Here is a 25720-nt window from a genome sequence, read left to right as displayed (position 1 = left end):
GACAAAGAGTAGAAGTCAATAGAGCTCACTGAAAAGGTACACCCAATGTACAACTTCAGCGCTGAATTTAGCAAGAGAGGAGGACTGCATCACTAGCCTGCTAGGAAAAGAATATAACCCATGTTTTCGAAGCGTGCTCCACTCCTATCTCATGCCATTACAGGCCTTTCCTAAGCTAGGTAATGACACTTCATTATAACGAACTTACATTTAACTTACATATAACTTTTGGGCAACTTGTGTTTTCAATGAAGTCTTGCTGCTATGTGGTTGTCTTCAAAAATCTCTCGACCTCACATATTGGAACAGCGACCTGGAATTAAACAATGGGATGACCAACATATGTGACAGTATAATTCAAAACAGCACTATAATGCCTGCTCAGAAAAGGGCCAAATTAAAGCTCTTCCACCTCCCTCAGCTGTGACATTTCCTAACATTTAAATGCTCGGAGTTCTAAACTTTATAACATTATAATCTTTTTAATGTAAAAAACATAATTTTACAGGGGCAGGGAAGAGAGGGTTATTTACAGAGTTAAACAGTAGTTCAGGACACTTTTTTTAACCCTTTCAGCCCCCAAAACCACCTCTGAACATACCCTTCTCCAATTGATGCATCACAAAAAGTCCGTGTGGAAAAACTTCCTAATGCAATTAGAATTTCATTGAATGAAGCCATTAAAAGTTTCATAGAAAGAAAGAAAAAAAACCAAACCCCAAACCTATTTAAAGATTTTATGCCCATCTCTATTGTAAAATATTCCGTGCTGTTCTTCCTACCCCGCAGGCTTTCGGGCTCACGTGGCCGACGCAATGGAGCCACACTTTACAACCGCACCCCCAGCTCTCCCGGTGCCAGTTAAGGAGCTGCATCGAGATGGCCACACAGATGATGATCAAGGAGCTCTGTTTGTATTTAGACTTAGGCCAAATGTTTCCAGTGAAAGCCCCAGAAAAGGAGGATAGGTTTAAAGTTTTATGTGCCCCTGAAGAATGCTCTCCTTATAACAAAGAGGGTTTTTTTTTTCTTCAAGACCCTTGAATATAGAGCCCAAACAGAACATGAGCTCTTATTTTGCTAACATTTCTGTACTCTTGAGATACAAGAGTATAAACATGAATCATGATGAAGTATAAACTGTACCAACATGTGAGATGTAAAAAAAATAAAATCAAACAACAAAAACGCACCCCGGGATTTCCTTACTGCTAGATTTCTCTTGATTTCACTCCATTTATCTTTTCTACCTCAACCTGTCTCCTAGCACAAACCTTTTCAGTCTGTGAATGCTTACAGATCTCCTGGAGGGTGGGGGGCTAGAAGAGGGCAAGGGGTGGGAAAGGTCCGAGATGAAGGTTCATTAATGCAAACGTATCCGCTGGTTGGGATTACAGATTATCGATAAACCCTCCAAGTGACGGGCAGGTAGTACATGCATTTGGTGGACGTTATTCTCAGGTAACTGATGATAACAGAGCACTCAGATCGTTCTTGCACTGGGTGAAGCCACTGGTGGGGGGGTTAATATCCAGCCAGGGTGAAAAATTAATGACTAGCAATTATAGGAATATAACTCTTTCTGTTATTCCTATTGCTTTAACAGATGAAAAGGGTAGATATAAATTAACAGGTCTTGGCATGTCCAGCAATACTGTCATCCAGCCAAGCAGACGGAGTTTCAAATAGGCCAGAGCTCTGTCCGTGTTTTCTTTCTAGGTGCCTCATTACGCACCGCAGCCAGGCACTGCTGCATCTGAGCTTAAACAGGAGCTGTGGCACACTCAGCGTTCCTCAAAGTCAGGCTTGTTTTTAAGTACCCAAAAAAAGGATTGAGGCGCTGTAGTTTGGGCCAGTATGTTTTTCGATCCTCACTTAAATATACATACAGACAAAAAAAAAAAAAAAGGGAAACAATGGGGAAAATCTTATTTTGGAGAATTGTGTTATTGTTTTTGAAGTTTGAAGGCACAGGCACCTCAGGATGTGGTTCTGCATTGCACATCTTTCAAATGGCAAAGCCATTGTCCTGGTTTTGGCTGGGATAGAGTTAATTTTCTTCACAGTAGCTAGCATAGTGCTGTGTTTTGGATTTAGTACCAGGAGAATGTTGGTAACACACTGATGTTTTCAGCTGTTGCCAAGTAGTGCTCAGACTACTCAAGGACTTTTTGAGCTTCTCCTGCTCGTCCAGGTGCATAACAAGCTGGGAGTACAGCACAGCTAGGATAGCTAACCCAAACTGACCAAAGAGCTATTCTATACCATATAACGTCATGCTCGGGGGGGTTAGTTCGTTCGGTCGGTCGTTCGGTTCGGTCGGTCGCGGGCAGAGTGGTCGCAGCTCAAGCTGTGTGATCACGACTCGGGGGGGGGGATCACGGCTCGGGCGGGGGGGGCTGGGCACCGGTCAGCGGGTGGTGAGCAATTGCATTGTGCATCACTTGTTTTATATATATTCTGTATATTCTCTTACTATTGTTATTATTATTATTACTACTACTATTGTTATTCTTCTCTCTTATTAAACTGTCTCTATCTCAACCCACGGGTCTTACTTTTTTTTTCTTTTCTCCTATTCTCTCCCCCATCCCACTGAGGGAGCGGGGGGAGTGAGCGAGCGGCTGCGTGGTGCTGAGTTGCCAGCCGGGTTAAACCACGACAGCCATTTTAAGACACTTCCACCTCCAGGTATGCCAAGACACTCAAGAGAGATTACTGCTTCCTTAGTTGCAGCAATTCAAGTGGCTTTATGACTGGCTAAGATGCCAGGTAATATGCTTTTTGTTTTATTCTTTTTCTGTATTTTTAAACCACATTATTTCAGAGATGAGGATATGAGTGGGGAGTTGTAATGGCTTAAGCCAGCATAAGACAGTACTGCTTTCCCAGTGGGCAGTCCACTCACGCGACTCCTACCATATTCCCACATACCCACTGTTGCTTTTGCATTTTTCACTAGCAACAGTAACTCCGAAAAAAAAATAATAATAAAATCTACAACAAGAAGCAGTTTTCAGTCACCCAGAGGCTCACGCTGCAGCCCCCATCACTAATCCTAACCCATGGTATGGGCAGCAAGGAGGAAGAGGACAGCTGAGGGCCTCAGAGATGGTGAAATATTACTCCTTTGGACAGCAGAATATTTTTAGCTTGGCTTAAACTGATCTTACATCTTTAGAGGAGTGAAGTCCAATTGGCAAAATTGAGGGGGCACATACTACCAGCAAGACATGGAAATGAGTGAACAGGGGCAGGGACTCTGAAAGCAGCCCGGTGAATTTTTAATGGGGAGGCCCAGCCTCGCTGAGGAACCCCCATTTGTGGGGACATGCCCTGTCAAAGAATAAAGACCAATGCTTGCTAATCTCAGAGGATCAGATTATTTGGGCCAGCCAGCCAGGAGAGCTTTGACAGCACTTTGAAGAGCAGCCATGAGAAGTCAGCAAGAATCACAACCTCTGGAAATGGCATAAATTGTGTCTCCATATCATGCAATCACAGTCCAGCCAACATGCAAAGAAAGAGACTTCAAAGAGGAGGAGAAAGAGAGATACAGAGGGCAAGGTAATAGCACAGAGATCAGTGTTACATCAGGTTAACACAAGCAGGTTTACATGGGTCTAATGGTTGTCAGGGCTGGTCCAGAGTCTGTAAAACCAGCATATGTTTCTCTAGTCTGAGGGTTTTATATCCTCTTCTTTAACAAACCAAGAATCTGTGAAAAGCAACTATTGTGATTTGTCTGTTTACTGACTGCACTAGCCTGTGGGTATTTCTTTTCTTCTGCATATCAGAATCAGTAACAAAAAATATTTTACACCTTCCATAGTGAAAACTGATGAGAAGCAACAAGGGCAGTGCAATGTGGCAAAGAGTGCTTACAGTGTCTCAAACAAAGAGAAGAGATGGGGGAATTTGAAGCAAACTTGCATCTTTTTCCTGTACAGTTCTATTCCTGAAAATCTGAAAGATGGATTTATCCCCTTCTACAGCCTCAACAGTGAATCGACTCTATACTCAGCCATGTCCATCCCAATGTAGAGCCAAGACAACCTTAAGGAACAAACAAAAGCACTTTACAACCCACATTTGTCTCCAAACTAGAAGAGTTTATACTTTTTCACCTACACAATATATTATCTAAGCATCTTCTGATAGAATTGGACTGTAGAGCTTGAGCTGGGGTTTGTCATTCACCATGTTGAATACTAGGCTCTACATTTCATTGTCCAGGCAGTTACAGAGGTTTGCATGGGTTTGGGTTTTGTCTTTTCACTTCCTGAGCAGCAAATTAGGAGTTCATTCTTGACAAACAGAAAGTGCATGTAAATTAAATCCGTCTGCTTCTAACAAAATAAGGAATAAGAGAATGGATCCAAGGGAATATTTCATTTGCTAAATACCCCTTATACCCAGCACTGGTACCCTTCCAGTGAAGCTCTGGTTCAGAGCAGCGGTTCAAAGCAAACCAACTGCCTTCCTGCTACGAAATCCCCGTGCCCCGGCTGGCCGGCCAGAGGATCTCTTTTCCTTGGTCCGGTGCCAGCTGACCAGTTGCAGTTTGCAGCATATGCTTGGAGTTTGCATGTGTCGCACGGACCTTTCCATTCTCCCCTGGGTGAAGAGCCAGACAGATCATAAATTTATTGATTCAAGCCAAACTACATTTCTTCAAATGACAAATTTACTATGATTTCGCTTTTAAACTGTAGCACTGCTGTAGATAACAAATGATACTGCACCAGCTCATTTAAAACCATCCCTACATTAACGACTCCTAAATATGGTGTGCATCTCCATCTTTTCCTCTGGATTTTTCTTCACATTTATTCTCTGTTGATAGAAAGACTGGTTTGTGGCTGTACAGTACAGGAGGTGTTTGTTCAATAGCCTCAGCTGATGGTGCAGAATCTGTCATTTATGTTAGCACGGTGTCTTCCTTTCACAACTAATAAAGACAAATCTTCTCACTCTTAGAGTCTCTGCTATTGAATTTCAATTATTTTTTTTAAATGTCACTGCTAATTTAGAAACAACAGAGCAGGTACACCGTCTGCCAGCTTGGTGCCTCCATTTCCCTTTAGTAAGTTAAGAATTACGTTGCCTCAAGAGGATTTGCAAAACAGCAATTTTATGTTTACTGTGACCCTCATGACACCACTCAACAACAGCCTTCCCTGTCTTTGGCATGTGAGCCTCTAGATTAGAGCAAGCATTCCTGATAATTTAATCAAGAGTCTGAGCTACCTCTAGTCTGACTGTGGACCGTAACTATGCCCGTAACCCCTCGCTGCTGACATCCAGAGGTTTTGTTTCATAAAAATAATCTGAATTAGCGCAGAGATGTGTTAATGGACCCGCTGAGCACACAAAACATGTAAAAGTTAAATTTTTCATTAATGATCTTTTGGAGCGTGATTGATTTTTCCGCTTAAAAAACTACAAAACAACCATTTCCTCTTATCTTCTGGGAAAAAATACTACAATTTCATAGCCCTTTAAGCTTAAAGCCTATCAGATGAGATATAGTAAGTAATTACAGAGTACATGAGCATGCTTCCTCTGAAAGGAGATGATGACAATTGACCTGTGAGAGCAAAAATGTATTTTTAAAATAAAATAAAACTTATCACAGGTAATGAAACTTCACTTAGGTCATAATCTGCTATTTCAGAAAGAATGATGAGTCTGTTTAAATACTGAGTTAAGAATTAATCTTGAATAAATGCTGAAACAACTCCACTAAGAGCTGAATCCAGAATGAACATCCTATGCTATTTCTAATAAGTACTCTTCTGTACTAAATACCACACTGTTGTAATATGCGCAGATTTTTCTGTGGGGATCCTTTTACAATATTTGATTTTTCACCATGTTTATTTTTGTAGAAATGGTAGTTCAACTACTAGAGTTATTTAAAACAGTGGGGTTTTTTCCTTTGTTGAAAATTATAAGGAAATAAAAGCAATCCTTTCAGAAGCGCTGTTCTCACAATAACCAGGGGGGATAATTTGGGTTTCTCAACCCACTTTTTAGAATTCTTGAAGTCACATGCCTAAAGGTTTTCTTATGTTTTGCATATGGTTCATAAACACTTTTTCTCCAGATACATGTTCAGAGATTAAAATGGTTTGGTTTCAGTCTAAAAGTATAAACCATCAACAAACAAAGCAATGCTAATGTTTGACATGAAGCTGCTGTTCTAGTACGCGGTTTTCATTGATGTGCTCAGTATATTTTTTTTAAACTACATTTAAGATTCATAGTCTCTGTCCCTCGTCAGGATCAAACATATTCTGTAGTTAGGGGGAGGAGTGACTATGTGGCAATGCTCAAGTGCTAACTCTCCTTGCTCTCCATGTCTCTAAAAAGTTAAAAATTGTCATGAAATAACTATTACTGCTCAGCCTTTCAGACAAATGCCTAAAAGGCTGCACCACCTTATTACCAGTAGGAACAGGGGATATCTGAGAAGGTTTCTGTCAAATAGATTTGAAGACCTTTAAAACTACTTGTTGCTATATAGTTTTCTAGGCACAGAGTTGGAGGTTGACATTTGACAGCGTTGCTATTCCTAAATTTTGCATTTATGACATTTTTAAGCACCTGCACATGAAGCTATCTCATCCTGAACTGAAAATCTTTTTATGCTTATATGATACAAGTTCTGAAAACAGGGACATATCCATGACATGTGAGAACACAGCAGTGAGTCCCACCTGATGATGCATTTTTTTTCTCTACCATAGAAAACTTCCACCAGTCTTTTTTGGAAAAACAGCAGAGTAGATATTACTAAATGCTCAAAAAGAACACAGTAGCACCCAGGCAGTCTTTAGTGCATTACACAATACCAAGAAAGAGACAGGCAGATTGGCCTTTGAAATATATGGAAAATATAATGCTGACAAAACTGTTACTAGCAAAATCTTTTTCTCCCTTAGCAGAAGTTACGGGTGGTCTTCACAAAAAAAAGAGATTAAGAAAACCTTGGCTGCAGCTAGCTCGCTGGCAAATGCAAAACCAAATATCTGGCACCAGGTGTGAAAGTAGTGAGGCACCCCAACCTCACGGTCATTAGAATTTTGCAAGATTTCCAACCCAAGTAAGATTTCCCAGCTCACACCTCCTTCATCAGCCTTCATCACACTGGCTGAAAATATCTTGGCAGTGGGGATAATTATTCATCAGTTACAATAAGTGTTACAGACGTATCTGAATCAAACGCAGTGCGCGGGCCGGATATACGGCTTCGAGAACTCCCACCGTGTCTGTTGAAAACTCTGCTCTGGCAGGGCTGGGAGCTGCACCTACAGCCAGCAAGGGCCCAGCAACAAAATCTCTCCTTCGTGTTTGTCTTGAACTAGGATGCCCACCACAGCCTTGTGACTTACCACCAACTTGAATCATCTTCTAGGTAAGTCAGTGAGGTGGACTTGTGCAAATGCTTCATTTAACATCTTCATTTTCTTAAGAAATAATCTAAATCACAGATCTGCAAGTAAATCCTCATCAGTCCCCACCCAGAAGATAGGAGGTTGATCTCCAGCTCCCATGTCAGTAACGATTTATTTGCTTGTCCAGCCAGGCTTTTTCATTCCTCCTTGTATCGAATGTCGCTTCAGCCCACCATCTAGGTCCCTGTCCTTCGTACAGATAGCACATTGTTGGGAAATGTTTACTTTGCCATACGCCATCACGATCCTGGGATGAAGTATCAAATGACGGGCTTTCATCTGGTTATAATTTATTCATTATATCACTACTTTATATTAAAGAAAACTCAGCAGTGTGAAAGTATGAACGGAAAACACATTTTGGATATTGAATAACCTGGAAATTATTAAAGTTAAAAGCTCTTGAGTCAGACAGAGCAGCATCATATTATTAGAATAATATGTTAATGTTTCAGTCATGCAACCTCTGTGGGACTTTTGAAACACCTGTGGAAATAAGTTTTGCGCTATTACAATGCTAACAAATACACTGGACCTAGTCAGTTTAATTGCTCAAATTATCCATATGACTGAGTTTTATGAGCTAATAAAACACATCCTGATATAAATATAATAAATACTTTGTACCAAATACTACATTGAGTCTATTTTCAACAACTTCTTCCTATTTTCTTTTTCTCCTCTGTTTTCCTGTTCCTCAGGTTGCACTCAGTACAGCTGCGACGCAGAAGACCCCTGATGTCGCTTGCGGTGGGATGGAAACTGTGAAAGCACATCATCTACCGTACAATGGAGAGTCTGTCTTTAAAAAGAAAAGATACTGCAGAATAGATTTAACTCTTTCCAAGGAAACCACGTCAACGACTCCTGCTCTCTCTTCCAGCGCAGAGGAAGAGGCACCATTTCTTGCTGTCTCCCTTTCCCTTTGTTAGGCCAGATCCATATTCCCAAATTTCATCACACCTCAACTTCACCTACTGGCTCTTCACTTTTACTGCCTTCTCCGAGTGTTTTGTCATTGATAACAGAGTCTGGCAAGCCATTTTGCTTACCTAGCATTAACATCCCTGCTTTTATATTCATAATTGTGTCATAAAAGTGAAAGATGGTAAAGTTTTATGATGTCTAAAGATGGGCCTGAGTGTCGAAACCTGCACACTAAGTGAAAATTTTCCCAACTTGGGAGGTGTAGGGTTTCAAGTTCAACACAACTTCTTCCCTGTTCTAAATGATTACACGTTCTGCTACTTTCTTGTGAGGCAAATGATGTGAACATACTAAGGCATTTTCATTTTTAGTTTCTGACCACAGAAAAAAGCTTAATCATTAGAGGCAAGCAGGTTAAGATGTGATAGTTCAAGCTTGGGGTTCAGGAACAGAGAAAATGGTGGAAAACAAACAGGTCATTGCACTAATGAATTCATTATGTACTTTTTCATTTTAACAGCAGTAATTTTGAAAGCTGATGGTCCACATCAGTAAGGGATAATTACTTACCAAATGGAAGTGTATGAATTAAAATCATGCAGTATTCCTGAAGTTGAAGAATTTATTACCAAATGAGTGATCGAGTAGACCTAAATGATGAAAAGAGATAAGTCATTGAAAATAAAATGCAAACACTGGCCTCATTTAACCACCGGCTCAGAAGGGATTTATGATCCTCCCAATATAAAAAAAAAAAAAGTAATTTCCCTCACATTCTTAAACTCAAATTTACAGCTATATGAATCTTTGTCTGTTGAAGTAGACAAGTAGGGCATATATGCAACATAAGAGTCTGTCAAATATTTTTACTCAGTTTTATCAAAATATAATCACACAGCTTGTTTATCCTTCTGATTCTGCGTATGTCAACAGTTCTACATTATCAAAGTCATTTAGAAACTGCCCGCTCCCTACTGTGATGCTCTAAAATAGCCAAACTCACCAACTGATTACCCTATAAAAATTTGGTCCAAAGCCAAATTTCAGCACCCCAAAAGCAGCTCTCTTGAGAACCTTCTCGTAGTGGTTCAGGACGTTAAGAGCACCAGCTCTCTGGCCTATCCCTCTGCCAGACATTATCCCATCACAAGGAAGAAGAGCAGAAGGGAACCATTCCTTACCTACATCATTTCACAGCCAAAATACTAGCTTCAAACTGCCAACACAGCTGGTTGCACATTATTTTCACATTAGGTCTCACCTGGCTATGAGGTGGAGCAGCTGACCTTGCTCCGTGCAGGTGGGCACCCTTCAGCAGAGAATGCAGCATACAGCTGGAGATGGCTGTGTTTGAAAGCACTGCAGCTAGATCTCTTGGAGATCTCCTGTCTGAATGCTTAAAAAAAAATAAACAAAAATTGGACTTCTGTTAATACTCACAGCAGTGCAAAATAAAACAATCACTGAATAAGCAACCCAGGGTGCCTTCCCCAGTTTCGCAATAGCAAATGTAGTATAAGATAACTAAGAAAAAGCAAGAATACCAAGAGAAAAAACAGTGAATCAACACTCTTGGTTATGTAAGATGGTCATTAATATATGAAAAGCTGGCAAGCCTGAATTACAGGAAAAACATCTGCTTAATAGCATGGCTCAACAGCTTACATATATATATATATATACACACACACACACACCTTTCTGGTTATACAGAAAAGTATAGGGAATTCTTCCAAACAGCTAAGTCTGCAGCTAAGACTAAGGCAGCAATTACAAGCAAGGGGTTGTTCTTGTTCAGTCAAAAAAGATGATGGAATGTTGTCCTATAAATCTGCTTCCCAAATTCCCTTTAGAGAATTTAGACTTCACGGGGAAAGAAGCAACAGCAAATGCCTTCTATGGTAGAAATTTAAAAATTCTTTCACAAATCTGATCTGTATCACAATAATTCTAATGAGTTCATTAATGAAAATTGATTTCCAAGCTTTTCCCCAGAGCTTGATGGGATGCTTAAGCAGGATGGGTGTCATTTGACAGCAGCTTTGCACTCTTTTGAGGAGACCGAGGTAATAACCACTAGCATCCAGTACCTTTGTATCCACAGACAAGTTCCAAAACTATTCTGAAATCGATTGCACAGCACACGTAGAAGGGACTCTGCAGCATCCACATAAATGAATTCATGGAGTTTTTGCATTTATTTACAGGCTGACGATAGTGATGCCATAGTCTCAACAGGAATCTACATTCAAAAAATTTACAGCAAGGAACTGAAATTTGAAACAGTGACTTCCTGAAAAAAATGAAACAATGACATATATATATACACACACACACACACCTTTCTGGTTATACAGAAAAGTATAGGGAATTCTTCCAAACAGCTAAGTCTGCAGCTAAGACTAAGGCAGCAATTACAAGCAAGGGGTTGTTCTTGTTCAGTCAAAAAAGATGATGGAATGTTGTCCTATAAATCTGCTTCCCAAATTCCCTTTAGAGAATTTAGACTTCACGGGGAAAGAAGAAACAGCAAATGCCTTCTATGGTAGAAATTTAAAAATTCTTTCACAAATCTGATCTGTATCACAATAATTCTAATGAGTTCATTAATGAAAATTGATTTCCAAGCTTTTCCCCAGAGCTTGATGGGATGCTTAAGCAGGATGGGTGTCATTTGACAGCAGCTTTGCACTCTTTTGAGGAGACCGAGGTAATAACCACTAGCATCCAGTACCTTTGTATCCACAGACAAGTTCCAAAACTATTCTGAAATCTGAAATCGATTGCACAGCACACGTAGAAGGGACTCTGCAGCATCCACATAAATGAATTCATGGAGTTTTTGCATTTATTTACAGGCTGACGATAGTGATGCCATAGTCTCAACAGGAATCTACATTCAAAAAATTTACAGCAAGGAACTGAAATTTGAAACAGTAACTTCCTGAAAAAAATGAAACAATGACTTCCTAAACCAGCAATTCGGAGAGCCTTGGAACTGACCTAATGCCAACGAGTAGGTGACGAGCACTTCTGAAGCCAGACAACTTTCACTTCTATTAAATATGCTTTTAAATTAATAAGTCCCTGTGCAAAACATACTTGTGGTGACAACTTTAGATCTCTGGAGCTCTGAATCATTTTTCATTCCTGTAAAATCAACTTACACCTCCTGCTTTGTTTGCCTGGTAGAAACCTGTGAGGAACTATGAATACCAAATCCCTTTAATGAACATTATTATTACAAATAACTGGAACAAGAGACGTGTATGTATATAAGGAGTATATATGTGTATATACAGATAGATATGAAGACACTACCCTTTGGGTGCTTTTTTTTCCTAAGGAGGAAACCAGGCTGTCCATACAGCAGACTCAGGAATAATGTTTATTGGAGAATGCTATAAAATGGAAATGATCCCACTTTGAAAAAACTCCCTCCTGCTCACCCCACTATATTGTCTAATTAACAAATACATTCTTTTGAGCATCTTAAAGCCCTAAGCAAATTCAGCCACTTCTGCAAGAGATTTAAATGTAAACACGTTATCGATTTAACAGAAATTCCTTGCATCAGGCTCCAGTGTGGTGTTATTTTTCCTTCCTTTTATACACATGTTAAAATAATCATGTAAAAGGATTCCCGTACTGTGTCCTCAAATCTTTCAGAGGATGATTCACTCCATTCATTTTCACTAGGCACAGTGCTGCTTAACTTTAACTGAACATACCTTATAATATATTTAATGTGGATTCAGACCAATATGCAGAGACTGAACGACTCTTTGCTAACAATGCCAACAGACTGAAAGAAAATACACATGTAGGAAAGAAAGCATGGGTAAGAGGGAAGTGCTTGGCAGAAGGAAAGAAGCTTTTGGTGATTTGGTGGTATGTGAAAGAAACTGGGCAGCCTCCCACTGAATTACATCTTTCCATCTGCCCTGTCCCCACTCATCAGCCTACTGGGCCCATATACTCCTCCCCTGGGTAAACCATTTGGAGAACAGAAGGCAAAATGCAGTAGCTCGGTCAGTACGATTCAGGGGTTGGGAAGCAGGAAATTGGCTTCCAAAACTGTGACTCCACCTATAGAGAGGATGCCAGTATATATGGAAGGGATCTGCCTCACCCATGAACAAATCCTCTCTCACTAAACAGGGCAGGATTTAGGCAGGGCGTGCAGCAAGCTGCCCCTAAGTATACCACAAAGGTCCACGAAGTCTTTTGGTGAGAGTTAGTCCTTCCACAGGTAGCATTTGGTCACTGCCAGTCTCACCTAAGGATTGATTTCCTATCACTTTCATATTTTTAAGAGGCTCACAGGCAACACAATTTGCAATAGAGCTTTGCATTGCTTCCGTGCTCCCATCAGTCATTTTCCTCCCCTGAAGCTGTTTTAAAGCCATCAGCAGGCCTGTACAGTAACTGAAGCATATGGAGATGAAGTGGGTGCACAAGGAATAGCTGAGCTTTAATTGGAAATGCAGATGCATCTGTGCTGGCAGCTATTTTATCTAATCTACACTAATTCCAGATGATAAGGACACAGCAAATCTGTGCCTAATGTAACTCATCACGCTCCAAGATCACATGGAGCCTCCCATAGCGACTGAAGGAGATGCAGTGACAAGTCTGGCGGAGGTATGGATGAGTTACTCAGTGCATGAAAAGCACACCAAACCATCTTTGCCAGCTGCCAGTTCCTATTTGTTATGGCCCTTTTAAACACATCGGCTTCCCATTCTGTGAAAATCATCCAACGGATTGTTGATACCACCTCATCCTAGTATCACTGCGGCTGTATCAGGAAGATAATATTATTTCATTGCAAACAAAAACAACTTTGAGGGGGGGGAAAAGGGACAAATAAAACCCCAGACTAGTAGTGAGCTGGACAATGATGGAATTGCCTCAGATCTCTGGATGACAAACCACACTCCCTACGCACACGCTTACTGTGGTCCATAACCAGCCCAGCCCAGGTTTTGGCTATGTAATAGAAGGAACAGGGAATTGACAGCAGGTCCTCAGCTGGAGAGTTTCTTGTCAGTAAGGCTCCATCTGACATTTTGGAGTAAAAATCAAATTCAGTGTGTTACACAATCCTTTCTAGAGAGTTTTCCTTCAGAACCAGTGTTCTCATTCAAAATCTCACACCCAGAGAAACTCAGGGAGAGAAAGAGAGAAGCTGCTCTGCTGTGGGTAAAATATTGCCTTTACTTTTTTTTTTCCTAATAACGAGGCTACAGGCTCTGTGAAAGACTGTAAAACAAAGAGAAGATATATTTGAATAGTTATTTCCCAGGTCACATCCTAAGGAATCAAGGAGAGACTGGTTTATATCAGAAAGATCAAAGTATTTCCCTTTATTTCTTCGGATGTACAAACAAACTTAAACTGGAAACAGAGAAAATAGGAGGACCTTTGCTTCTGCTAGGTATTAAGTCAGAGACGTCATGGATGGAAATGTCTCAAAATGTTCGCTGATTATTTTCACAGCTCTCCCAAGTGTCTTCACACCTTTATTTGTGATCCAGATATTTACGTAACACTCTGGAATTCATCAGAGACCAGCCTGAAATATTGTCACAAGGCAGCCAAACTGTCTCAAGATGCCTCGCTAGAATTCAACGTACACACTACACAGGAACTTCTTCTAGCAGGTTTTACAAAAGGGACCAGATAAGGCTGCCAAAGAAAATGGAATTTAACAGCCAGAAATATGTGAAAATAACCCCCAGAACATTGCGCTTTATCTCTACTGGGGAAACATTTTCTTTTCCTTTCCTTCTTAATTCAATTTACATTTATTTCCATTGTACTTTGGAAAGTAATTTTGCACCAAATCATTATTATTTCTATCAAGTTTTAGACAGACTTATTTTTACTTCATTAAATCATGTAGCAAGAGCACTAACTTGAATCAAGGGACTTCAGCAATTTCATCTCTTAGTACAAGCAGCCAGTGTCTCACCTCCTATAAAACACTCCAGCATCTCTTGGTTTGTAGTTTTTTGCCATTGCTGTGATCAGCTGATACAGTTTATGCCATATAGACTATGCTGGTACCAGTGGACTTGCAGTATTCTGTACCTGCAAGGACTTGGTTGTACTGTTTTTCAGGTTTTCTGTGGGCACCCCTAGGTAGAACACAATTGCCTGAATAATGAAGGAAATCCAACACAACTGGAGCAGGAGTGCCACTGAAAACAAGGTGTTCTTTTTTGAGACTAAGAAAGCATGCAGAAATGTTCTTATATTCCCCAGAACCTAATTATCTGTACAGGGCAAGTTTGGAGACAGGTATTTATAGCTGTGGTTACTGTTGTTGCTGCTACTCAAGAGTCACACTTAGGAAAAGATGAATGTTAGTCCACCTTCTCTTGTCTTCTCACTAAGCCTGCCCTTGGAAAGCCTACTGCTGACCGCAAAGAAGAAAACAGCAATTTACAGACCCAATTCCTTTACCCTGTCCTGCCACATTATTTTCTCTCTATTGTAGAAAGAGTCCACTGTATCTGCCAGTTCAACAGAGAACGTCTCACCTTCCTCTTTAGCTCCTCTGCATTTTCATCACTATCTAAACCCTCCTGAATTCACCTATAACATTTTTTTCCCACCATCCTCACAAAGGTGGCCACCATCCACTAATTTCTTACCCACAATATGGTCTTAACATTATTTCCCATCAGTAAATGGGAAGATTCATGGCGAACTCCACTCTTAGGTTCAGTTGTGGGCTGCTTCTTGGTGTTCATTATGGACTGAGACCAACAGAGACCTGAGAAAAGAAAAAAAGTATTAGAATGACAAAAAATTCACCATACACACACCGTTGTATCATAATAGTTCTCGTAGTAATGCCCAACATGACTGAACGAGACTGTACCTAAATAGTGAATATGGTTAATTGTCTTCTTCCGTTAGTGATGAGGCCTCTTACCTGGAGTGGTAAATGCTTTTATGCCTTTAGAACCTGGGGTTCTAAAGTTACCCCCCTTTTCCTAGTAGCACTTGCAAGCAAGCTAAGAATTAAAGTCCCACTTCATTTCAGCATTTCAGTGGGACTGTACTAACTGACTGGAGGATTTCATGAAATCCCTCAGTACTCCAGACGATCATCTATGCTTGTCGCTGGCATTTTGAAACTCTGTCCTTGAGGAGCTTCCAGTGCCCATGACAGCACTGGCTCGCTGATGCACAGTCCTGCCTAACGAACTCTAATCGGCTCTCAGAGACATAATCAAAATTTACAGTGGAAACCACTGCACCAACCAGACAGCCAAAAATCTCCCTTAGCATTAAAAAAAAAAAAGCCCCCAAAATGGCTATCCCTGGCTCCTGAAAATTAACCGCAGCTGTTGCTAAAAACTAGTCCAATTCCACAGGAAACCCACAGAACTGGCAACTTTAAAACAGTAACAAGGTTCCCCAAGCAACTTTGAATCACGATCCCTCAAGTAATGCGGAGCCAAAGCGGATGCATCATCCATTCTCCAAGCAAACCTCATCGTAGTTCTCTATGCTGGCCTCCTCCGCTGTCTCTCACTCACAGGTCTCTCCAGCATGCAATGGTCAAAAAAGGAGTCATAGAAACTTTCCAATGTGATTTTTCAAGAAAAATACATTTCAACATACTTCAGGTACATGGCCCATGAACAAATGCACAGCAGTTTATACGCAAATACTCACCATTTTCCCAGAAACTTGCAGCCAAGTTCTGAAGTAATTGGAACCTTATGCAACTGTTGACTCTAGTGAGAACAAACAGGTGTTGTGTCAATTATCGCAGATTATCTCAGTGAAATAGCCCCAATTCGGGGCTGCACTGTGACAGCTTTGTACAGCTGACATAAAAGGTCTCACCATCAACATAACCAGGCACAAGAGGCTCATCAGTGTTGCAGGGCGGAGTAGTATGCAATCAAAGGAAAGTAAAAATGGCCAAGGTTTCCTCCAATCCAGAAAATCCCCATGACTCTTATCTCCAAGGGGTATTTAACAACTTGCACAAGTTAGAGCAGGCATAAGTCTGCTCTAATATAGGCCAAGTAAAGGGCTCAGCGCATGGCTGTGATAAAAATTGCCTAATAAAAAAACTCTGTTATCCAAGATGTTCTTTTCTTTTAGGAGGATTTGTTCATTCTTTGCAAAAACTAAGAGAAGTCATTGCTTCATGCTCACAAAAGCAAGTGAAACTACCTGCACTCTACAAAATTGCAGCGTGCCTTCCTTCAGCACTGAGCAGGATTTCTGTGTAAATTCTACTCACCAACTCCTACACCCCACTCCATTTGCTAAAGGAAAAAATTACCTGCAGCAGCTGTTGTACTGTGCTTGGCCTGCCAATTACTGAAAAGTAGCTAGAATTCCTTTTTTTTTTTTTTTTAAATATGCATGTGCAGCCTTTTATTCCTTTAGTAGTCAAAAAAAGCTGAATCCATGGTTCCTTCTCCTGACTACAAAAGAAGCATCAAGGAGTTCAGGATTTGTTAAGACTCAGATGGCATTGCCTCTCAGTTACATTGCATTCTTTGGGCTCTGAAAATCTGTCTGGGAGTCAGGACTGATTATATTTAAACTTCACCAATTGTTTTGATTAAAGATGATGGAACATAGCAAATAAACCTATGGGACAGTAAGATGTAGCAAATTTAATTTACATTACTTGTGTGAGCATAAGGGTGATTTCTACATGCTTTAGCTTTATAACATGAATCTTCAAAGGGCAGAGGCAGTGGGAATTCAGCTTGATAGCCTATTTCCTGAGCACATACAAAGATAAGTCTTTAATATTGTTTTGCCCACTTATCAGTTTGCCGAAGACATTTTTAGAGCATTCCACTTACCCATAATTCAGAAAGAAAAGCTGCCTACTTACAGCTGAAACCACATCAGACTTCTTGAAAGTATTTAGGGAAATTTTCACATGGGCAGCACCAAATTCTGACATCAACTGACATACTGCCTCCGAAGACCACAGGAGCTTCACAGATGGAGAGGTATCATGGTAATACCTGCCTTGGCATTTAACAAATGTGTAGCTAGCCATGTCACATTGACAGGTATGTGGATATTTGACAAACAATTTAGCACTAGTGGCTGCTCCAGATGCTTTTAGTCAGGCTAGCAGCACAGAAGTATATATGCATATGACATAATCAGTCTGGGACAATATTTAAAACACAAACCTTCCTTGTTCTTAAAACCAGATGCTATAATATGCAGCTGTATTTGCAGCCTTTGGATGCTGGCACGTGTGCTAGATGGACTTCCTGCATACGGACAAGTGCTGGAAATGTTGCCTCATTAGGAGAAACTCTTCCCACATGCTCTGGGACTGTTTGGAATTCCAGTGCTTGAGAGATTACCTCATTGTTAGGCATCACCTAATTTGAAACACAATCATGCCAGACAGCTTTCCATTATCACTTTAAGAAAGTTTGCCAGCTCTTTCTGGGATTAATAGACAATAAAGAGGGTAGTTGCATCATATCTCCCAAAGCCAAAAATATTAATCCATGAGGAGAACCCTCTGATGTTCTATTATGCAGTGCTTGAGGTACCTGTGCAAATAATCTTTCATGGACAGACGGACAGACATTGGAACAAGCTGATAACTAGAAGGCTGGCAATATGGGGTTTCTTTGTATTTGAAAGTAAAAGCTATTATCTTTTATCAAAGGCATATATTTTTTTCACATTTCCGTTATTCTTTAACTATTTCAACTGAACATCAAAAAAACCTAAAAATAAACCAAAGACCAAAAAACATCTCAGGTGTAATTGCATTGAGCAGCCTGAAGAAATAAAATAGTGTCCAATTTAGCCTAGTGGGTAAGAAGGGGGGGGGAGGGGAAGTAAATATATTTAATTATTGTGTATATTGGGTAAGTGTATTTTAAGAATATGAATCTTCCCTTGAATCTGTTAAAAACCAGGAATTAAATTCATCCTTCAAGCAATTCTGGGTAACGTAAAGGAGTTACACCTGGGTAGTATTGGTTCTGTATTTTTACTAGAATCACTTAACTTTACTATTAACATTGTTATGCAATGATCCATAGAACTTTTTCCAGGTGGCTTAAAATAAATTGGACTCAAATACAGCAAATCAGATGTAACAATGAAGTCCATTCTCTTGTGATTTCTTTCATGAAATTACATGCAAGAAGTTTATGGTGAAAAGGAAGTTCAAGGGAAACAGTTAAGGCAAAGTTAAACACTTATCCATTACCTTATGCTTTCTCCTGCCACCGAATATAACTGGAACCTAAATTACAAGTCAGGACAATGCTTACCAAAATTTTGTCTTACATACTAAATATTTCCACATCGCTACCAACTTGACCCAATAAAGATATCAGACTCAGCAGACGTCCATTTTTTAACAGCTCAGCATCTGATCCATTGCTCACAACTTCTGAAATACCAATCAACAAGTTAAAATAGTTTCATGTATACATGTATCAAAGACACAGACATCCACTAAAATGTTGGTCACATAAAAACAGATAGGCATTTTATGTGAATTATTATGCAACAATAGAAAGCTCACTTCTGAAAAAGGTTTAGAAACTGATCCAAATGCAGTCAAACAAAACAAGAGTCCTTCTATTACTTTCAGTAGTCTTTGGATCAGCCCCTGATTTATTTACCAGCATCTATTTATGAAGACCCTCAGGGTGCCAGATGACTCATTAGATTAAATATAGATGGACAAAAAATATCCTTGTGATTCTCATTTCCTCCACGTTGAGGAAACAGATTATCTTGAGCAAAGTAATTAGTTGGTGAGTATAACTATTGATTTCTAAAGAGTAACGTCTGGTTTTGAACATTTTTCTGCATCTCCTGCCAAGCCCCGTGGAGATATTTTATATGAGATATTATTCAAAAGCTGTAAGTCTGCTAAATTAAACATGGGGCTCTGGGGTCTTTGAAAATTAAGTGTGGCGAAATCAGAAACTTTTACCTATACAACTCAGTGAAAATAAGCAGCTACAAAGCACACTGCACTTCATTGTTTTGAGTTCTTCAGCCCATTACTAAATTTAAAGCCAGCACTTGGGTTTATAGCTTCTTTCCACAGATTTCACATTTCTCATCTTATTTTCGGTGCTGGTTAGAACTGGAACATTTTTCTATCCCTTTTTCAAATGAAGGCTAAGAATAGATTTCCTCCTAGCATGTTATTAATATTCCTGCTTTGGTTGATGTTAGTCTTTGTTTTTCTATGTCACTTTGAAGTTAAATTCTGTTCATTATTTTTTGACATTCACTTTGTTCTTCTGCTTTCACCTCAAAGAAACTCCAGATACTGGAAAAGCTATTTGAGATAATGATATTTAGGTGAATCATGTGTTCACCTTACTGTTCATTACTTTAGTACACACTGAGACCTCTGTGATTAGGTTTGTTCAGAGCATAGGTCAGTGAAGCAGTCAACTCTTCTTACTTCTGGAAATAGTTCAGCCAGGCTCTACACTGATTACATAGCCAATTAAGGAGACGCATTACCTAGCAAGCATCTTGGTCACCCCCAGCCAGTTACTATTTTATTCCAATTCTTCTTTGAAGTTTTCTTTGGCTAAACTATTACATTTACTTATAGAGATACTGCACCATAGTTGTAAAAGATGTCAGGAGAGGGCATCTTCATTGGGGCCTTTCTGCTTTTCAAAGACACGGTACCCTCTGGACATACAAAATAATTACAATACATAGTTTCTTCTGCTTTTTTTGGTGGGAAAAGGAGAAAATACCCTCTCCTCTCTAGCATATTAGTTCAAGGCTCAGACACACTTAAATCCCACTGAAGACTTCAGGTCAGGGTAAATGTCACCCCTTGAAGAGGTCCACAGAGGGAATCAGTGGCTTTTTTTTTTGTCCCACATTGGAAAAAGTCTGTCTACTTTGTTGTGTATCTGGGATTTCTCCTCAAATGTGGTCTTCAAATCACAGGTGGCCCCAAATTACCTCTGTCTGACAAGACATGGACTCAACTGTAAAGCGATGCAAAAGAAACAAAAAAAAAAAAACGTAACAAATTGAAGGTTCACTGACTGAAGTAAAGAGTATTTGTTGGCACTTGGAACATGATTATATGACAGATGGGCTGCAAGTTTGCCTTTACAGCACTGTTCTTTGGCATCATATTTATCATAGCTTTGTCATCTATTACAATTGTTACACGTATGTGTGAGTACTAATAGTCCTGGTTCAGGAAATGGTGTTTCTCTAGCCCCTGTCCCACCACAGGTATTTCCCTTTTGCTGTATCCATGTCTTAAAGACAAAAATATTCGTCCCAATATTGCTCTTTCTAGAAACAGGAACAAGACACATTTTTCCCTGCTCAGATTTTGTACAGATGAAGAGGAAGGTACAAATCCTGTCATATGAACATTCAACTGCCTGTATTGTACCATTTTCTGAATGATTACTTTTTCCCATGAGTGAATACAGACGAAAAACATTACACAGGACCGAGGAAGAAAAGGAATCAAGAAGAACAAGGTCTTGAGCTTGTCTCTAAAAAGCTAATAAGACTCTTTTGTAGTGGAATTTTATAATATAAGGCATGTTCACCTGTCCTCCAGTAATCTCCAGGCATCTTCATGTTACTCCCAGAATCTTGTCACTGACATTGAAGAACTAAGTTAAATGAGAGAACTCAGGCTGCTGTAACATCCTTTTACTCTTTTCTGGAGGATGAAGCCGGATGCCACAAACCTTACAAAACAGGCATGTGGTGGTGTTCTTAATTTTCTTTGGAATTTAATTTTATTCTTAATTTGCATATAATGGTTATCTAAATTTTAAAAAAAAATGTTACTCAATTAGAAGTCCTGCTAATTAAAAGCTACTACTACTTCTATTACATCAGACAAAAATCAATGTATTCATGTTCTAATGACAAGAGAAATATCTAACGGTGTAGCATAAGCTTATCCTAAAGTAAATAGACACAATTCCTTTTAAGTGGGTAACATATACTAACCACCAGAAAAGGAGAGGCTACAACATTAAGGATGGGAATGTCAGTTGTTTAAAAAGCAAGCAGTTAAACTAACAAAAAAATGTTTCCCATTATTAGACTGTCTTATAAATACTTATTGGGCAACGTTAACAGCAGCATGTGTAAAAAAAAGAGCTGTGTGCAATATAACATATGCTGTGTATCCTGCATTTGCCTCTGCTTATATTAAGAATGTGTACGTTATTTATGAACAGTGAAGTTATAAGTTTAAAGACCCATTTTGGGGAACAAAGTTAGATTAGGCTCACTCAGTACAGGCCACGTTGTTTTTCACCAAGTCTCATAACTTAGAATTACAGTACAGTGACTCGTGTCACACGCAGCCACATTTCAGCACTGTTTACTGCACTCCGTGGCCTCTCCATGTCAGAGGTGAGCAGCGTGGCACCAAATTTACATGGGCTTTCAACCAGCTTTCAGACTCAAATTTCAAAACATATGGGACTAATTTTGAAGCTAAAGTCAACCTTTAAATCAAGCGACAAGAAAGAATGTATCATTTTAAACAAGATCTTTAACCATCACAATGGGAGAAGCCACCAAACAACCCAGGTTTACTTGCTGGAGTGCGGTTTAGGTACATGGTGGCCAGTAAAACCTGAAGCAACTTTACTGGTGATTAAATATGTTCCCTCTGGTTAAGCATGTGCTTTATTTAACTTCACTGACTTTCCTAACTTATCCCTCCCCACACATTCACCTTACTGAATTATCAGAAATAGTGTCTCACAGATACCCGACTCCAATAATACCTACCTGAAAGCATCCTGGTCTGCACTAGGCTTACAGACTTGTAGGATACATGAATTCAAAATGCTCAGAGGCATAAATCAGTAGGTATCAAAAAGCAAGCATCTAAAATCCATTGTTTAAGTATTGGAATGCTCCAACAGGAACACTTGTTCATTCAGGGCAAACATCCCAGGTGTTTAAACCTCCTGCCCCAGAGCTATTTGCTATAGACAGAATATATTACTGTATCAGACAAAATACATTAGAACAGGACACATGAACCGAAACTTATTTTGCAGACTGCTATAATCAGGACATGTGAAACGAAAGATGTACTACTCTTGCTTTGCAGAGGCTAAATCAGGTAGTACCGCCTCAGAGCTAGAGGTAGAGTCTTTCACAGAATCATAGAATGTTTTGGGTTGGAAGGGACCCCTAGAGGCCATCTAGTCCAACCCCCCTGCAGGAGCAGGGACACGGCTAACCAGATCAGGTTGCTCACAGCCCCGTCCAACCTGGCCTTGAATGTTTCCAGGGATGGGGCCTCCACTACCTCTCTGGGCAACCCGTTCCAGTGTTTCACCACCCTCATTGTAAAGAATTTCTTCCTTATATCCAGTCTAAACCTACCCTGGTTTAGTTTAAAACCATTACCCCTTGTCCTGTCACAGCTGGCCCTACTGAAAAGATTTTCCCCATCTTTCCTATAGGCCCCCTTTAGGTATTGAAAGGCCGCAATCAGGTCTCCCCACAGCCTTCTCTTCTCCAGGCTGAACAAGCCCAACTCCCTCAGCCTGTCCTCATAGGAGAGGTGCTCCAGCCCTCAGATCATCTTAGTAGCCCTCCTCTGGACCCGCTCCAACAGGTCCAGGTCTTTCCTGTGCTGGAGACCCCAGAGCTGGATGCAGTGCTCTAGATGAGGTCTCACCAGAGCAGAGTAGAGGGGCAGAATCACCTCCCTCGACCTGCTGGCCACGCTTCTCCTGATGCAGCCCAGAGTACGGTTGGCCTTCTGGGCTGCCAGTGCACATTGCTGGCTCATGTCCAGCTTTTCGTCCAGTAGTGGCAGAAAGACTGGAAACTGTTAAACATGATAGTTCACAAAGCCCCATCTCGGTGAAGCCTGAGCAAATTTAAAAGCCTACAAGTAATTGTTAAACAGATATGACAGGAAAAACACATAAACAAAAAGTAAAACAGCTAACCTATTCAAGAAATTATAGGCAAAATATTATAACATTGTTGTCAAAACGTCATCAAAATGTGATAAACAGGAACTTTAAATATTTATATTTCATTTAATTTATTCTGAAGTAGGTTGGGGCTTTTTTAGACACAGAATGCAGAAATTTTACTAATGACATACAGCTAACAGCAATTGCTAAATTTTTTCTTTGAACTATTTAGGACCAAGGTAAAAAACAATTAAAATCAATTATACTTATCAGCATTGTTAAGAGCATGTGTTCAAAAGTCAATAAAAAAGAGGAAAGAAATACTGTTGTACTGGCACCTTCCTTACTATCTCCTTTTTTTCTCCTAAAAATATTAAGGCTAGGTTAATTCCACCACCTCTTCCCCACTTCAGCTTTATCAGTTGCTCAAAAGCCAACCATCTCCATATGGAAAGGAAAAGAAAGATAGTTTAATGAACTGCCATCATCAACAATAAGTAAGGCAGAAAAACTTCAGCAAACAAGAGACTCCATATATGGAGTTAGGAAATTAATTCTTAAAAAGTCAGGAGGAAACAGGAAAATGTCTTTTGAGAAACAGGAAAGCTGTGTATGGTTTGACCATTGTGAAACCGGACTTTCTCCTCAAATAATCTATATTTATTAAAAAGAAAAATCAGAAGGAAACATCATGAAACTTGAGCTTTATCTAGGTTGGTTGATACAGTATCTATCTGACATGAAAACTGTCAGTAAGTAATACAAGAAGCATTCTGAATCCCAAGCACTGGAAGTGGTACATTGCTGTGGCAGACGCAGCTTTTCATGCAAAAGGAGGAGACTTTCAAAAGGTAAACAGCAGAAAGTTACACAGATCTGATCCAGTTCTTGTCTGCTAACAAATTATATTTATGATGGTTTTTATATCAGCGCAATAAGGATACATGTATATGCTCATTACCTGTGAATTTTTTCATTTAAGAATGGGGTTGATGTTAGTCTGTGTTGAAACACCCCCATCATACCTCAGAGTCCAAAGAACATTTTAGACAGATGCACAAAGAAAAAGCAGAATATTCATAGTACTGAAGGATTATGGTAAAAAAAAAAAAGGATCTATTTCACTCCTTTCTAAATTCTAGTCTCTATAGAACAAAGCTTCTTCCATCATTTACACTGCTATGTAGAGCTCATTAGCGATCTCCTCTCTTCCAAGCCATTCTCTGGCAGGGACGTACTGCAGAAACAGCCTTCACAAATGAGAGCAGGGCTCAGTTTTATCCCAATTACTGTACTAAATCCTCTTTTCAAAAATTAATTCAAAGGTAGGTACAAGCCATAGTTAGAAGAGCCAGCCACCAGCCACTGACTGCCTCATGCCCCAAAGCGCAACAATATAAATCGCTGCATAATTTTTTCCCTATGTGATATCGCTACTGATTGCAAATACGACTCATCCTTTTCTGAATTATTAGCTTCGCAAATATCTAATTAGTTTTACAGTTTATATACACGCTTTGTGTTATTTAGTATAGCTGCAGGTACTTGTTAACCAAAACCTTCGGTTTTGGTACTGGTAAAATGTATTAACTATGCATTGTATCAAAAAATGTTGTTGTCACTTTTAATAGGACCAGAAATACAGCTTAATCTTACCATTAGCAGGTGAACGGCGGTCTCAAGGAAAACCAAAAGTCAGAAACAAAGGATATTAGGAATCATATCTTATAAATCCCCTGTAACTCCAAGTTATCAGGATACACTGAAACAGTGATGAACTGCAAAAAATACTCCTATTAATGAATTTAAGTGCGTGAGTTTCTGTTTTGTCAAACAAAACAAAATAAATTGCTATTATGTTTTTTACCTTAAGTATTTTACCCTACATTTTCCCAGATAAATATACTGTCTACTGCAGGGAAACAGCCAAATGGCAGAGTTATTTGGAAGCAAATCTACACACTACCTACCAATCTTTTCAAGTAAATTATAATTATTTTCTTTGGCACCTTGTGAAATATGACTGACTGTACATGGGGTTTGGTGTCCTCAGGATTGGTGCTGTCATACCCTGCTCACAGTATCACAGTACCACTCCTATAAAAAACACCCTCTGCCAAGACAAACAATGGCCTGGAATTTGGTGAATTTTTTTGAGCGGAGATAATGAGGTGTGGCTGACTCCCATCAAGCTCAACTGGGCAAGTGCAACTGGGTTATTCCAGAGGCAGTGAGAAGGGCTGGCTGAAAACCAAAACCCACTTTATTTGCAAAAGAGAGGAAAAACCTTTTTAAAAAGAGCCCGGAGAGATCTCCGAATACTCACTCCAGCTGAGAATAAAGCAGAGAAGTCAGCAGCAACTCACAGGGTTTATGAATTGT

The 25720-nt window shown here is 39.7% G+C and overlaps 1 protein-coding gene across 1 annotated transcript in view; it reads left to right on the top strand.

Moving 5' to 3' along the window:
* The first annotated feature begins 815 nt into the window (after positions 1-815).
* Positions 816-25720, top strand: part of INTU (inturned planar cell polarity protein) — a 152539-nt gene continuing 127634 nt past the window's right edge. The window contains exons 1-3 of the mRNA XM_009642227.2: positions 816-910; positions 1398-1461; positions 8162-8387. Coding sequence (XP_009640522.2) covers positions 816-910; positions 1398-1461; positions 8162-8387 — 385 coding nt within the window. The remainder of the gene's footprint in view (positions 911-1397; positions 1462-8161; positions 8388-25720) is intronic.

This window comes from Egretta garzetta, unplaced genomic scaffold, assembly GCF_000687185.1.
Source record: "Egretta garzetta isolate BGI_Z169 unplaced genomic scaffold, ASM68718v1 scaffold467, whole genome shotgun sequence".
NCBI classification, from domain to species: Eukaryota; Metazoa; Chordata; class Aves; order Pelecaniformes; family Ardeidae; genus Egretta; species Egretta garzetta.
This window is presented reverse-complemented; position numbering and strand designations above follow the sequence as displayed.